This window comes from Rhyacophila brunnea, unplaced genomic scaffold (genome assembly GCF_057557595.1).
Source record: "Rhyacophila brunnea isolate RB1 unplaced genomic scaffold, BYU_Rbru_1.0 scaffold_19, whole genome shotgun sequence".
Taxonomy (NCBI): Eukaryota; Metazoa; Arthropoda; class Insecta; order Trichoptera; family Rhyacophilidae; genus Rhyacophila; species Rhyacophila brunnea.
This window is the reverse complement of record NW_028232848.1, coordinates 22,543,300-22,559,552: the sequence shown is the minus strand read 5'-3', so window position 1 is coordinate 22,559,552 and position 16,253 is coordinate 22,543,300. Positions and strand designations below refer to the sequence as shown.

Below are 16,253 nucleotides of genomic sequence, written 5' to 3'. Positions count from 1 at the left end.
ATCGATAGAATCACCAAAGAAAATGTTTTTTTTTAAATGTTGTGTTGCGACTCATATTTGCAGTATCGTCACCAAATTTTATTATCCGTTGTGTACCGAATTTCAAGTTACTGGATAATACACACTAATTCGATAATGATTAATAATATAATATAATCTTGACAGATAAGCATGACAGTTTTATACATTAGGTACCAAGTGAATTATCGTTTTATTTCTAAATATCAGTTATTGAACAGTTATATTGATATTGATATTCATCAACAATATTTAATTTAAAAAAAAAGAGTTTTATAAATGATTGGAATCGCAGTTATGAAATTTACAAATGTCAATAAATTATTTTGATTAAACGAATCGCCATATTGTTCAGTGGCCATATTATATATTTTATAGTTGCTGTGTCTATGTATTGCAGTCAAATTTGATTCAATGCACGTATTGATACAGCTTCGTGTTCGTAACATGACACCTCCGTATGAAATGCATCCAAATTGCATACCTATTGTCGCACCTGTGATAATGACGTATTTATACAATGGACGTGACTCAATCACAGTTTATTCGCGCTTTATTATCAAATCATCGCAATTAAATCTAGTTTGATTATCTATTGGCATTGTATTTTTGTCGCCATTTTTGACAATTATTTATGTTATTTGCTTTCATAACCGGCCTACACATATTAAAATGTGAACAGTACATGATAAATTGATAAGACAATTTATTAAATACTAAATCATGGTAAATAATCGTATATATATTACGCACCGTGAGTGTAATACCAAGGCATCTGCAAAAGACATATTTTGGATTTATTAGGGTTTGAAGTCTTCGTTTTGCTAGGAGAAATAGAGTTTCTAAAAAAAGCCATAATATTTGGTTTATATCTACATTATATTGCATGTTCTTTCAGTTACTTCTCTTTTATATTATCAAATTCACGACCTTTGCAGTTGTTTTACATTTAATCTCGAAATTGAAAAATTTGCAGATGCCTTGGTTTTACACTCACGGTGCGTAAAATATCGCAAGCTTTATATTATTTTGTAATGTACTCGTACCTAATAGGGGATGAACGCAGTGTTGTTAATCGCGAAGATTACTTGATGTATTTGTGACATGGTATGTTGGAGTAGATATTATGAATAATACACTGAGTTGGCATTTTCTTTGTTTTATATTGTAGTAATTGAGTTTTGATAAACACGGCACAAAGAAATGACCGTCACATTGATTTTAGTTGAGTTGAAAGGTTTACATTAATTTGGAGTTTAGATACGGTGCGAGACACAGAACAGTGGGGAGTGTCGACTACTTTGTACGAAGGCCGAAAGACAACTGTTTTACATTTCCGTTTTGCCTTATTGTCTATGGTCTATAAATGATATATTATAACTTACACTTACAACTATAGCATGTTGATTGTAGGGTTATACGAAACCTCTACACCTACAACCTTTTATCGAAGGTTAACGACCAAATTTTATTTCATCAGATCAAATATATCCTGGACATCGATCAGCTGACTGAAATTTCACTATCAAAAATGTGCTACATTCCAAAGCATCATATTGGGGGTAAAAAAACACTCTATAACTATAGATACATATGCAGATACTTTTTTACACTACAGCAGGCCATGAGGTCAACAGACAGTGGTTTAGTAAAGCAGTAGTATACATAGTAATATAAGTGAAACAATCATAAATACACACAAACTGAGAAAATCACATCAATATTATATTGGGTCCTCGCCGGATCGGATACAGAGCCCCCGGATGAAAGGCTAGCGCTTTACGCACTACAAATATCATGCTCCTCATTGGTAACGTTATCAGTAAGCCTATAGTATCTCGAAAGCCTTAAGTCTTCTGATAGTATGTTACTTTAACGTACAGGTTTAGACTCCACAGACCAATACGAATCAATATAACGCCTGATCACTTTTATGTCATATTATTTCATACCAGCAATTTTCATTATTGAAACGAGGTTCGTTGAAAAATCTAATATGAAATTCAACCAATATTAGAATTTAAACAAACATGAAACACAATCTAATTATTTTCAAATAACTAGTTATATACATTGTGCATAGAACATATTATTATTAAATACAAAATTTTAATAATATGATAGGTATATGAAATTTTCCATATTAAAAACATAAAATTTAGTCGACAGATATTTTACTAATACCATTATCAAGACTACAAAAATAAAAAAATAAATAATCAAGTATAAAACTCAGAATGAGACGAAATGATATCTCTCTCACCCTGTGACTACCCATTCGAAAATAATACATATGTACTTTGAAACCGTAGTAATTTAAAACAATTAATTTTACTTTCATGCAGGCCAATATATATTGTTTCTGCGAATCTATGATATTAGCATTATTAATAATGCAATTAACCCATGGTATGTTCCATCCTGTGGAATTAACATAATTTATTATCATTTTGTAAAATGGTATTAACTCTACCAAGTCAATGCTGACTCATTTAATGGCCCACATGCCCAACGTAGGTCAAAACATTTATTGTATTTTCAGAGCAGAGAAAAAAACGACTTTTTTTCGATTCGGTACATATTCAAACACGCGCGTTAACATGATCTTACTCCCTAGTTCATTTATCGTTTGTCAATTTATGGCTACGGCCGTATGTTGTAGCTTAACCACTGGGAAATGCCAATAGAAATAGCGTATTTCAAAAAAATACTACCTTATTCTTAGGTCAATAATTATTATAAAACAATCATTATTCATAGAATGTTTTATCACATTTTAATGCTCAAAAAAATCGCGTATAATTGGTATCTTTAGAATTATCTTCAAATGTGTTATTCGTGCCCATTTTTTGAATAATAAAATGCCTAATTCTTGTCAAATTTGGGATCACAGAAATTATAAAATATAATTTTGTATCGTAAATATTTAATTATATAATTTTAACATAAATTTTACTAATGGTTTTATAAATGCGTTTAAAAATTAATAAATCTAAAAAATCGTAATACCACTGCACATGGATGTACTGAAATATGACTATATTCTAAAACATTAGATTGAGAGGTTTAGAAGAATACTATTTTATGTAATAAAATTACTTTATGCAGGATTAAAGGATAATAAGGCTTCAAAATTATATAAATAGATTATCTACAACGTTTAAGGAATGTCCAGGCGTATGCTCTGAAAATACCATAAAATCTCCATTTTAACCTACGTTGGGCATGTGGGTCCTTAATAAATCAAATTTATTGTAAGTAGATTTTTTCGAATTTTATTTAACATCTTATCAATTTTAGATTCAGAGTTTACTTATCTGCGCTTGTGATAAAGGATTAATTGTTTGTTATATATTCTTCTTCTTCTTCTTCTGATAATGTTAAACAATACTCCTCGCCAAATATAATGTTAGGATATCTTCCCTCATTGTGGTGTTTCACTGAAAAGACATTTTCTCAAAGCTTTAAGCAAAATTTGTAAGAGTATTTCTGTGAATGTATTTTAAAAAATTGGAAATGCTCCAAGTGATTTGTTTCCATAAAGAAATCTACATAATAGCCGTACTGAGACGGTGGTTTAAATCTTATTGCCAGATCGATGTCAGCTGCCTGCAATAATTTATCGTCGCGTTTGGTTGAAAAAAATCCAGCGTTTTGTTTGAATTGAATCCCATTTACGATGATGAACTCGGAAAATTATGATCTCTTTCTGATCTCCTTGTTCATTTTTCATTATCAGTTTATTGAAAAGTATCCACAGAATTTATTTTATTTCAAATGAAAATACACCTGTCTAGTTCATTTATTTTTTGATAAAACGGCAAATATAATTCCGCAATGCATAAAATTTAATTTCGTTCGATCATTTTATTATATTATATACCTGTAGGCAATGGTTCATTAAATATGATGTTATTACTAAAATTGCGAATTATTCATTTAATGTTCATTGTAATAAATTATTACGATCAAAACTATATGTATTTCACCACAACATGGGTAATAAAATGATACCACTTTTCATATACATATTTGTAGAAAATTAACCCTTATAAATTATGTGACTTTATTACAACAGTTGGGACACGTTGACGTATTTATCATTACATGCGATTTGTAATATTATATAAACAAATAGGTACACGTGTATGTACCAAATCAACCCGCCCTGCAACATACTCGGTCTTAATCGAGCGTATCACGAAGCTGAGGTTGCGACGCACTTAAATATACTTTGACTGAGTTTACAAAGACTTTTTAATGAAAGGTACCCATGGGATAGTGAAGCGTGGCGAGCTAACAAAAATAAAAGATTCTTATTAATAAATATAATATATAATATTACAAAAAACAAAGCTAAAACAATTCGGGCATACAAAACTTTGTGAAGAGGTCTTCACGTCCGCAATAAGATTCAGAATTTTTTTTAAATGCAAAATAACCTAACAGCTGGTTGAATCGACTTGAGCATCTCTTCTCTCTCCGTACACATTCTCGGATATTCCCAGAGAATGTGGTTTGCATCCTGTAGTTCTCAGCCACATGGACATGTTAGTCGGGTGACAAATCCAAGCTTAAAGAGCTTAGCAGCGAATCCACCGTGGCGAGTCAATAATTGACAAAAAGACAGCTGATGACGATATTAAATGAGGGCTTTTTAAAAAAAGAATTTTATTAGATTTGTTATATAAATTATATAATCACTAACTACCGTTATACTACTATTACTACTAGTTGTCGATTTGCCTCAGAATAACTCCCTTTAGAGAAATTCTGGAAACAAAGCAATTCTATCAATCTAACATTATTAACAATTAATTTTTGCGACAATGTGCCTTACGCCTTTACAACTTCGATATTTAGATTTATCCGAACCAGTAGACTCAGTACAAATTTATAAAATGGTTTTGTATAGCCTAACCGATTTTTTTTTAAACGGTACATGTTCAAACACGCGCGTTAACATCATTTTACTCCCTACTTCAATTATAGTTTGTCAATTTATGGCTACGGCCGTATGTTGAAGCTTAACCACCGGGGAATGCCAAAAGAAATGGCGTATTTAAAAAAAAACACTACCTTATTCTTAGGTCAATAATTATTATAAAGCAATCATTATTCGTAGGATGTTTATCACACTTGAATGGTCAAAGACATAGCTTATAATAAATATCTTTAGAATCATCTTCAAATGTGTTAATCTTGCCGATTTTTTGAATAATAAAATGCCTAATTCTTGTCAAATTTGGGATCACAGAGATTATCAATATAATTTTTTATCGTGAATATTTTACAAAAATTATCTCGTAATAAATTATACTAATGGTTTTATAAATGCGTTTAAAAATTAATAAATGTAAAAAATCTTAACACCACTGCACAGTTATGTACCGAAATATGACTATATTCTAAAACATTAGAGCGAGAGGTTTAAAAGAATAATATTTTATGTAACAAAAATACTTTATGCAGTCATCAAATGTTAATAATATATATAAAGGATAATAAGGCTTCAAAATTATATAAATAGATTATCTACAACGTTTAAGGTATGTCCAGGATCATGCTTTGAAAATAGAACAAAAGCTCCATTTTGACCTACGCTGAGCATGTCCCCCCTTAACTATAATTTGTATTTATATTGTACGTAATTGATAATAATTATTTATTAAAATATCGATAGAAGGACATATCGCGGTGTAAAGTAGAAGCATTAATTAACGACTGAGCAAAAAATAAAACGTCAGTCAGTCGATAAAATGACTTAATCCAGCTCAATAATCAATAACTACTACATATTATTACCAGACAGTGTCCACCTATCGTTTGAAGTACATTATAGTGTACTATGTAATTTATTTATAAAAAATGTTTTCATACTAAATCTTGATGATTGTATGTAAACTTTCCGGACAATCTTTAAAAAATATATTTAATTAATACATCAGACATTAGCAAATGGAATGTATACATGAGTCCGTTTAGAACAACGGTTAATCCGTTGCAATATCAATGCTGGTAATTCCGATATCAGTTATTAGTTTCAGCATGAGAGAAATATCCGCAATTAGAATCGGTATTTCTTCAATTACCTGCCATTGGAATAAAAAACATAAATGATTTCTCCTGCTGCAAACCACTCAGCGGAATTCCTCGGTATGAAAGAAGAACTAGTTTATTTTGCTCCCTAATGCATGGGTGAATTTTTCAATCAGGCTTTTCACTCTACCTATTCCACTTTGTACCAGCCCGCAGCTTTGCAGGACCCCTGCCTGTGGCATGCCGGAATGCTTTTAGTTCAATACTCGTTGTATACAGAGCGGTAATTGGGAGAAGGTTTTGCGATCAAAATGCCAATTTTTGTGAATGCTGCCGTAAAATAGAATTATCTTTATTGGCAGTAATGCCAGCGTATATATTATTTTTGTTTTATAAATATATGCGTATATTAATGGCGTTTGTAGCGACGTCAAAAAGTATCAACACGTTTTGACCGATAGTTTTTCTTTTAATATGACGTCCCTAAGCGCTTGCATTCCTCGAATATTCAATATTAACTACTTACAAAATTAATACTATCGACTGATGATACATAATGGAATTTGAAATTAAATTCTAATTGAAGAAAAAAATATTTTATAGTTTATTTCTGTTGTAAGTTTTGGTGACTGAAATGTGTTTTAGTTAGGATGATTCAATATTATATTATGGACATACGTGTAATAAAAAAATGACAGGAATATGATTGATAAAAGCAACTATGCTATCCTGTAAGTGTTGCCAATCGTCAAGTGTCATAGACACAGAAAAATCCAATGTTTTTTTTACCAAAATATAATAATCCTATTCCACCTATTGACACATTATCAATATTTGAAGTACTTAATTAACACTTCAATATAATTATATTTCATTTACAACATTGTACAATAATTTCATTGCAAAAGCCCGTATTCAATTTAATTAAAATCTGAAATGAATTAAAACAACACGCTGCAGAAATTCTTTCATTAAAATCTAGCTATTTAAGTACCTATGAAACGATTTTTTCAACAGTGATAAAACAGTAACTCCAACACTAAACTTTTACGGCCATGTAATTAGAAAAGTTTTCTACTTTCCTTACAACCTGCGAATAACATTAGATTAGAAAGTAGGTACTTGCGGTTGTAATAAATTCCTTTTTTTGTGTTCTTTTACCGAACATTTTCATATAGCCACCTACCGCAATGCTTAAAGCATGGTAAATTTAAGGCCTCCCTATTGAATTTGTTTGAAGTTATTACATCAAATAATATCTATTAGTTAATACTATAGATAATTTTATAGAAAATAGTTTTATGTTATATATTATTATAATTGTGTGTTTATTTTGTTTCAGATTGGGTCATTAAAAGGATACTACTTGATGACACATCACCATGTTCACAAACGATCACTCAATGCCAGTGTAGAGCACCACCAAAGACTTCACAATGAACCAGAGGTGAGTTATTACATTGTTACAATATAATAAACGGCTCGGTACGCATTTTTCAAAAAAATCTTGAAATTCCTGAGGGGTTAATACTACGACTTCTAGATTTTCAAATCTAGTATAGTATTTATTCTTTGATTTAAAAATAGTTTAATTAATAATTATTAGAAATATGAAGTAGGTAAGTAATACTAAAAAATTAAGATATCTTGACACCGTGCAAGAATTAATGCAAATACCTATGGTTGAGCTTTTTAGGTGGACTGTAATTATTTTTAGGGAAGATGAGGAAGTCGGATCTAGGGGTGGGGGCGATGGAACAGAATGCCAGACACTGACCTTTGTGATGATGTTTGATGGCTCCGTGGTCTGGTTTCAACTTTTACTCGCGCGGTATTGTTGTTTTGGGTCACCCGGTTCCTACACTCACGCACTTTGTGACACAGTTTTATGGATTATATGTGAAAGTGTATGAATGATGATGATAGATTCTGAATGAGTCTGTATCTATTGAGTCAATCACTTAAGCGACGGAAAGCTATTAGAAGTCCGTTCACGCCCGCTATCGAGATGCAACTGCATGTTATTTTTAACACCGTCTCTCATGACCCGTAATTGCTTATTGATTGTCTGGTGACAATAACACTGGAGATTAGAAGGTGGATGAGGAGATAAGGAGTGGAATGGGAACATAAATGGCCCAACCACCTATATTTATTAAAAATAACCAAATATGATTGCCGAAATTTATAATAATATCTCAGACGCATAGGTGTTAGCCTATTTCGGCATGATTAGTAGATATGCTACAGATTGCTTAGTTATTAAAGGACAATGGCTGTGATCATTTAGATGGACGTTCGTGTCCTGTTTGGTCTAATGTCTCTGATGTGTTCCAAATTATGTATGTATAATTTGATACTTATTACCTATCCAAACAATATTATTATCCTTCTTCTAAACGAAAGTTGTTAAGCATTGTTTTGATATTAATTTATCTTATTTATCGCGATACCGTGCTCTGGTCCATTCCTAATGCTGGTTCTACTACTAACGTATTGTCATCCTAGTCTTATTATTATGTAACCGTTATATGATACTAGTGGAGTCGAATGGATATTTTTTAATCAAATGATCATAGGATTGTTTTTAACATATCCTTGAAACATTGCAACATGGTTCTATTTTTCATTCAAATATTTTTTTGTAGTAAACTTGCATGAGGTCTATTTGCAGGTTCAAATTATTATCGTAACCGTTTGTGTATTTTCGTTTATGTGTGCATCGCCCAGATGTCTGTAGTCTAGTTGTACCATCGTCCAGTTGTCCTGACTAGAGGTGAGTTGGAAATACTGCCACCAGTTTGTGTACTCAAGTTTCGGATGAAACTACCCATACTAAGTATTTGTGGCCCAATAAACTTATTCCAAAAAACTTGTGATGATATCATCGCGAGTCGCTGTTCTGTGCACCGCCAGTTGGTAGACTTTCAACACTATTGACATTAAATGCGCACGAGCGAAATAGCACTTGAATATAGGTATATTTTAATTTATTAGTCTATTGCGCTCGAATGTATGAATAATAATAGGTCATAAATTTTGTGTCGCAGCACAGTGGTGAGATGACGCACAGGCTTAGGCTTGTTATATACCTACCGCCCAAAACATGTTTAAAATTAAAAAAATCACTGTTATTCATTTTTGTTAACAATAATGTTGAAACCTAACAGAAAAACAACTCATCAATTTAAAATTTTATAATAAATGGGACTTTTCGACAAGCGAAGCTCAGCGTCTTTTTAGCGATTATATTGAAGCCGATACACAGTCTGAGTTCCCTGAGCCGATACGTATTTTAAAATATTAATAATATGGAGTTGGTTTTAGTTTCAGTTGAGTATGAAACTTTTGTCGTATACGCACGCCAAACGATCTACTTATATAGTTTTCCAAATACTAGTAAGTATTTTGGAACAAGTTTATATACTAAGTATTTTTTTATACTGGTAGTAAGTATACTTAGTCTTCAAAATCGACCAGTTTTCCCATCTCTAGTCCTGACGTCTAGTCGCTGGTACCAACTTGTCTCATTTCCCAGTTAATAAAATGAAGTTAATGTTATTGAAAAAAAAACATGATCATTCTTCAAGGTAAAGGTAATTATTATTTGTTTACTTTTGACTTTAGTATGGGCAAAGTTTTTAAGCTCGTTTCAAAGTTTTGCAAACAAGTCTATCTGTTCATGACGTATTTAATATTATATTGTAACCTTATTTTTAGCTTACAAGTCTTCATTTGAAATTTATGTAGTGTATTATTTGGTTTCGTATGTTTAATGATAGAATATTCACATGAATTATTATAATAATAACGTTTATAAAACATATTTTAATGTATAGTACCCAATAACGTCCATAGACAAAATTCCGCCCCTAAGCAGGGCCAAAATGCTGCCCCATTTTTTATACAGTATTTTTTATCGTCTCTTTTACCGCTTCATCTAGGACAGTTTTCAGTGTGTTTGAATTATATTTAGCTAGACATCTTGAATTCCTCTGTCTATAATCATATCTTACAAACTCCAGCAATATCCGAAAACTCCATTTGGGGGAAGATACTATCACTTCCGAAAGGAGGGGGGGGGGGGCGTAGGTTGCGCTAGAATATACTAGATATTCTAGGTACTAGGTACATTGTATGGCTGGGAACTTTGCTTCCAATATTTATATAAGTATACGAATTTTAATATTGGTCAAAAATGGATGAAGGCTAATGTAATAATATTAAAAAATGAAATTAATAATTATCATTTTAGGCATCTAAGGTGTTGTGCTGACGATTGTTTTAAGTTATATAGGTAACTACAAACCCGTTTGCTATTTATTGGCTTTAAAATTACAGCTTGCTTGTTCTTTTCTTTCGATCATGTCAGATCCTAATAAGATCATATGGGCCTCCACAGAGTGGAGGTTTTGTATCAACAGATTTTATTTTTTTACGAGAAATGGATGTCAGCCATTTGCTCAACCTATTAGGTCCATACTCTGACTCATACACAAATTGAAAAACAATATGTGTACTTGCCAGACCCAGGATTCGAACCTGGGACCCTCGACTCTATAGGCCAGCGTTTAAGCCACGCTTAAAATTGATTAAGTATAGAATTTATAATGACGCTAGGTTTTACTTGGCTTGCTTCTAGAATTAATGTAGGTATAAAAAATGCAGGATTTTATTTATATTAAGGGCTAAAATGATTCTATTAAATTTTGTTGAAGTTGCAAATGGGTGACTAGAAATTTCTGTCTCGCAGTCGATATGCTCATGTCTGCATGAATCCGCCCAATGATGATTCAGGCCTCATGACATTGGATCCTCTGAGGATGCCATGCTTTAGGCGGTAACAATACTGTAGTATTTTATTATAAATTGTATTCAAAATCTCCGCCACTCGATTGACTGCTGCATAAATGCCTCTCCTTGTTGTCATTATCGCTACCTATCCTAAGGTATGTGTTTTACCTACGCATTTTTGCTAAACATAATTTACCCATCGATCCGGCGTATTTTTTGTCAGCACGGGAAAATATTTTTTTTTTTTTACAATATATGGTTTTTCTGGGTCCAAACACGTTATGAAACCCCAACATGTTTATTTCCCAGCTGTTAAATTTTCCAATTTCCAACGAGCTTGTTTTTGTAATTTATTATTTTAATGCTATATTTAATATATCGTCACCTTACTATTAAAACCTCGTAAATATGTTTGAGAATAATGTTGGGGAAGGAAAAGGCCTAATAAAAACAATATTTTAAACACCTCTCTAATCGTTAAATTTGCCAACACTGGTTGTGAAATACGAGGTTTTATTCGATGTGCAGAACCACGAGACTAGTTTTTTTTTAATTATTTGCCGATAGATGGACAGCATAATAATCTAGAGAACAGAGGTTTTGATATGATTTAAAAATATTTTTTTGTTTAAATTTTGTCGAACAAACTTCATTTTTCCATAATATCGGACTTACGAGGTCTTACTTGTAAGGTGACGATTTATTATATACACATTTTTGAACGGTTTTTTTAACAATGAATTCATGATTGAAATCAGCGTAATTATTATTAACTGTAGGTACTTTAAATAAATACAAAATATTATAATAAATCTGCAACATTATTAGTTACAAAAAAGCAAGTTCGCCATTGTAATCAAATGCGTATTTCACTGGTTTCTCGTATGTTGGTTTCGGGTTCAATTCTGGTGAGGTAACAATATATTTGTGTAATTTTATTATATTCGTCACTGCTACTACGTACCTACTACTATAATGGGCGTCATAACCTGCTGTAATGGCTAAAAGAAAGGGTTGAAAAATAATTGTAACTCAATGTCACTCTTTGTGAAAAAGAAAAATAATATACCCTACATTATAAAATCTGTTTTCTCCATAAAGCTTCGGTTTCATTAGATTACTAAAAATAAATAAGGATTATATGAATGAAAGTTTGACGGATATTAGTACAGTGTATGCGAGTTTCCCGGCACGTCCCCGCCGCGTTTATTCATATGTTTGTTTTAATGAAGTCTAATAATACAGTGTAACCGTAAGCTATTGATTTACTAAATATACAAGAGGTACTTTCAAAATCTAAATAGAATATCGCGGCGATGGAAGTATCTACATATGTCTAGTTTTGATGTACCTACATGTACATACTTACAAACAAATAAGTTATGTGAAATCATAATCTTGCATAAGTGTTCGGCGCCAATGTTGCATTTTAATATTAGAGTGTAATTAAAGTTGAATCTTTGATCTGAGACCGCGCAAGAACTGTTTTGATCGATATGCCTAAGTTTAAAGCATAGATTCCATACGTAAGTATTATAGTGTTAGTACGGAGTAATGACAAATCTAATAATAAAAGACTCGGTGCAGAACTGTTTATATTTTAAATATCAGTACATACAGACTTCGACGAAATCCTGACTACCGATTATTATTTATTAATACTTACCTAGGTTTTCTGAATTTGATATCAGGTAAATTGTTCGTTAAACACAGTATATCCAGTTTTGAATACTTATGACACAACTTAAATAAAACAACATATCTATTTATCTACGCTGCAACTATCTTCTTGTTACAAGACCGTCACAAACTGATTTGAGCCTTATCTCCGAAGGTAATGTAAATTTTGTGGTTGTTGCTAAGTATCTAAATTTAATAAAATATTTTTTTTATAAATTTTACCTACTTGTAATGATTATTGAAAATTGGTTTTAAAAAAACTTACTAGACACCTAGGTATTTTAATATACTTTTAACTCTTTGACTACTAACGTAATTTTCTTAGCAGTTAAAATGATAATTAGACCATTATCCGCTCCCGAACCCTTTACACTTTACGACTGTTATCATTTTCCACGTGGTGGCGTTCCTTATTTTATTTTATTTTTATGAATTCAAGGATCTGTGAAAATGAGTAAGTTCTAATTTTAAAATTAAATACAATGAAGAAAAAAATAAACTTTATTTCAAATCAACCATTTACGTATTAAACACAGTGTCATTTTCCACAAATATTGAATTGTGCACTTATTGGTTTTTGAAAGATTTCGCTCGTTTATATTGTGACCTCACTAGGAATTGAAACCGGAAACCCCAGCCAAGTAACATTTTAATATACGTGTACTCAGTGTTTCCCAATCTTATTTGTGCCGTGCCCCACCTTAACGCTTCAAAAATCTCCATGAATGCATATAGACAATACTATTTAGATGTACATCTCGGAAGAAAATTAGTGCAATCCTTGTGCTTGCTGTGAGCTGCAAAGAGTTTTTATGTGAGGTACTAATTTGGTAAATTTAAATCTTAAATCTACACAGTTTGTGATATTAAAACGATTTCTTTTTTTCAGTAATACCGTTTACAGCGCTAAAGTGCCGCATCCCACTAAATATTATGATGAGATTGACAACTGAAATTGGTCCTGGTTATAATATCAAAAAAATATTTTCGAAAATGCGTCTTTTAACCAAAAAAAAATGCACCAAATATTAATAATTTGCACATTTCCCACCAAAACATTCAAATCCCCCCCCCCCGGTGGGGAGTACGCCCCATGTTGGGAAGTACTGGTGTAGATACTACATATATTTTTTTAAACTTTGTTGCGGTACCTATTTATATTATTTAGAGAATGAACTCCTAATTCTAAATTATTTTACTCTGTTTTTTTATCACGTGGCCTTTGTTCAATCTTATGCGTAATATAATATTCTCCTCCGTTAAAGCCAAATAATATAGTGTTTGAATGAAGATTTGCTGAAATACTGTCTGGAGTCTAGACCAAAACAGATATATCATAACTACAATTCATATTATTAGTATCATATTGTATTATCGTTTTTTCCTTTTAGTCTATGTTTATTTTATGGTATATTTTTTTAGTTTCATGACAAGGTAGCTATTTTGTTTATGCGTTTAAATACATAGCTAGTTTTTTCTGACGTTTTATTAGTATTATTATACAAACTCTTTGTAATGTCATATTTATATATACATTTTTTAAAACATGTTATTATTGAAAAAAGAGTTCACATAATTAAATGGAGGTATATATGCTGTATTGTAGTTAGAATTATATAGTTTTCATTCAAATAATATGTTTGTATAAAGAATATCATAATAACATGTTGTTTTTTGTTTAAAACAGTAAAATGAGACAGACATTTAAAATTTAAAAATAATAAGATTTATTTGTATTGCGAATGGCATTTAAATGTATATATATATATAAGTACATAGTATTTTATCGATGATTTCAGTATCTGTCTATTTCTATAATCTGAATATTATATAATATATAATTCACATTGTATTATAATATTGGCGATCTTGAAATATGAATGATTTTCACTATGAAGTTTATAGTCGGTATATTACTATATTTTGGTTTAAGTATAATATATATATACTGTCATAATATTATGTAAATGCTAATATAAACTAATATTTCCAAACCAAGATTTCTTCAGTGTATTTTAAAATTTCATTAAATGTTGGCCATGACGTATTGGTAGTATACGCGATTGGTAATCTTTAGGGCCAGTGTTCGAATTCGCATGCCGTATTTTTATTTCGATTGTAAAAAAATATATACAAAAATGACACCGCGTCGTTACGACGTTGACATATTTCCTGCCAATAAACGTAGTTAAAGTTATACCACCTTATTATTATTTCAATTAGTAAATATTGATTGTAACATAAGTATTCCATAAGTTGTATTTTCCAAATTATTTATTAACTAAATTATTTATTAACTAAATTATTTATTAACTAGCTCAAGTATCTGGCTTCGCGCGAAGTCTATAAGTTGATCAATATACCTAACTTACTTAAGACGGTACTTCAGTGAAACGGCAAATAATTTTCAACTATATGTGCGACGAAATTTCGGACTGGCTGGCAATCGGAGAGCGAAAGTCGAGCCGTGAACACGTCAATTTTTTTTGTGATGGCGACGGGGGAATTAATTCTTAAATTGTGTAAAGATGACTAAAAAACGTTACCCATTTACTTGAAAAAGAAAACATGTCAATGAATATATTATTATTATTAGTAACAGAACAATAAACATAACATTAAATGGACGCATGTTGACTTTTTATGACAAATTATGTTTTGTTCTGCACGCGTCATTTGCACAATCTTCGCGTCGCATAGTCACGATCGTTTTAGACCGTGCCCCAGTTGAAGTATAACCTTAACAAAGCAATAATAATTCTTTTTATAATGTTAAAATATTTCTATCTCTGCATTTAACATACAATGAAAGCAATTTTGACAGCAGTAATGTCGAACAAAAGATCACTAAATTAAAATCAAATCCAAAATAATATAGTTGCATAGTTTATCTTAATCTTTGGTAAAAAATCAAAATTGAAAGGAACAAACAGATAAACATACTTTGTATTTTATATTATATTATTGTAATTTCAATTGAACAAAGTTTAAAATAATTATGACGGTGCATGTATGTAAAATGCACGTAGCTATACGGTACTTAGGTAGGTTTCCACGAAGTTTTCTGCGCAAAGCGAGTGTAAAGTAGTTCCAGAACAAATTTCATGAAAATGGGTCATAATATTGCATTCTTAGTTCAAAAGCATACCTACTAATCTTTTGACAAAAAACTGAATTTTCAAAATCGCCGGCAGAGTTAGGAAAACTTTGCGAAGCTTACAATTTACATTTAGTTACGATTTCAACATAATATAATCACATAATTAAATTAAAGCGACTAATATATTATATAATAGTTATGTTCATAAAATATGTATTCTATATTATTCTATTCTTGGATGGTACGTGGAAGAGTAATGCAGAGTATTTGAAATGCGCAGTTGGAAGCAAATATTTGCAGTTGGACAGACAGCCAAGGGAACAATATTAATGGGTGAATAATTATTATTAACGGGTTAGACATTTACGTCTTTAGTTCTACATAGTATCAAAACCGGGAAACTACAGTATCTCGGCCACATTATAAGAGGACAAAAATACATCATTCCCCACTTGTTATTCAATGAAAGATCAATGGTAAGCTTAGCAGAGGACGGCGCTGCATTTCGTGGCTTAAGAACCTCCGTGGTTGGTACGAGTGCAGCTCCACTGAACTGTTCCGGGTAGCAGACGACAAAGATAAGATCGCCTTGATGGTAGACGACCTCTGCTAAGGGATGGCA

The 16,253-nt window shown here is 31.3% G+C and overlaps 1 protein-coding gene across 1 annotated transcript in view; it reads left to right on the top strand.

Moving 5' to 3' along the window:
• The first annotated feature begins 7,402 nt into the window (after window positions 1–7,402).
• Window positions 7,403–16,253, top strand: part of Fur2 (furin-like protease 2) — a 122,652-nt gene continuing 113,801 nt past the window's right edge. The window contains exon 1 of the mRNA XM_085945763.1: window positions 7,403–7,504. Within this exon, the coding sequence (XP_085801889.1) occupies window positions 7,427–7,504 (78 nt within the window). The 5' untranslated portion in view covers window positions 7,403–7,426. The remainder of the gene's footprint in view (window positions 7,505–16,253) is intronic.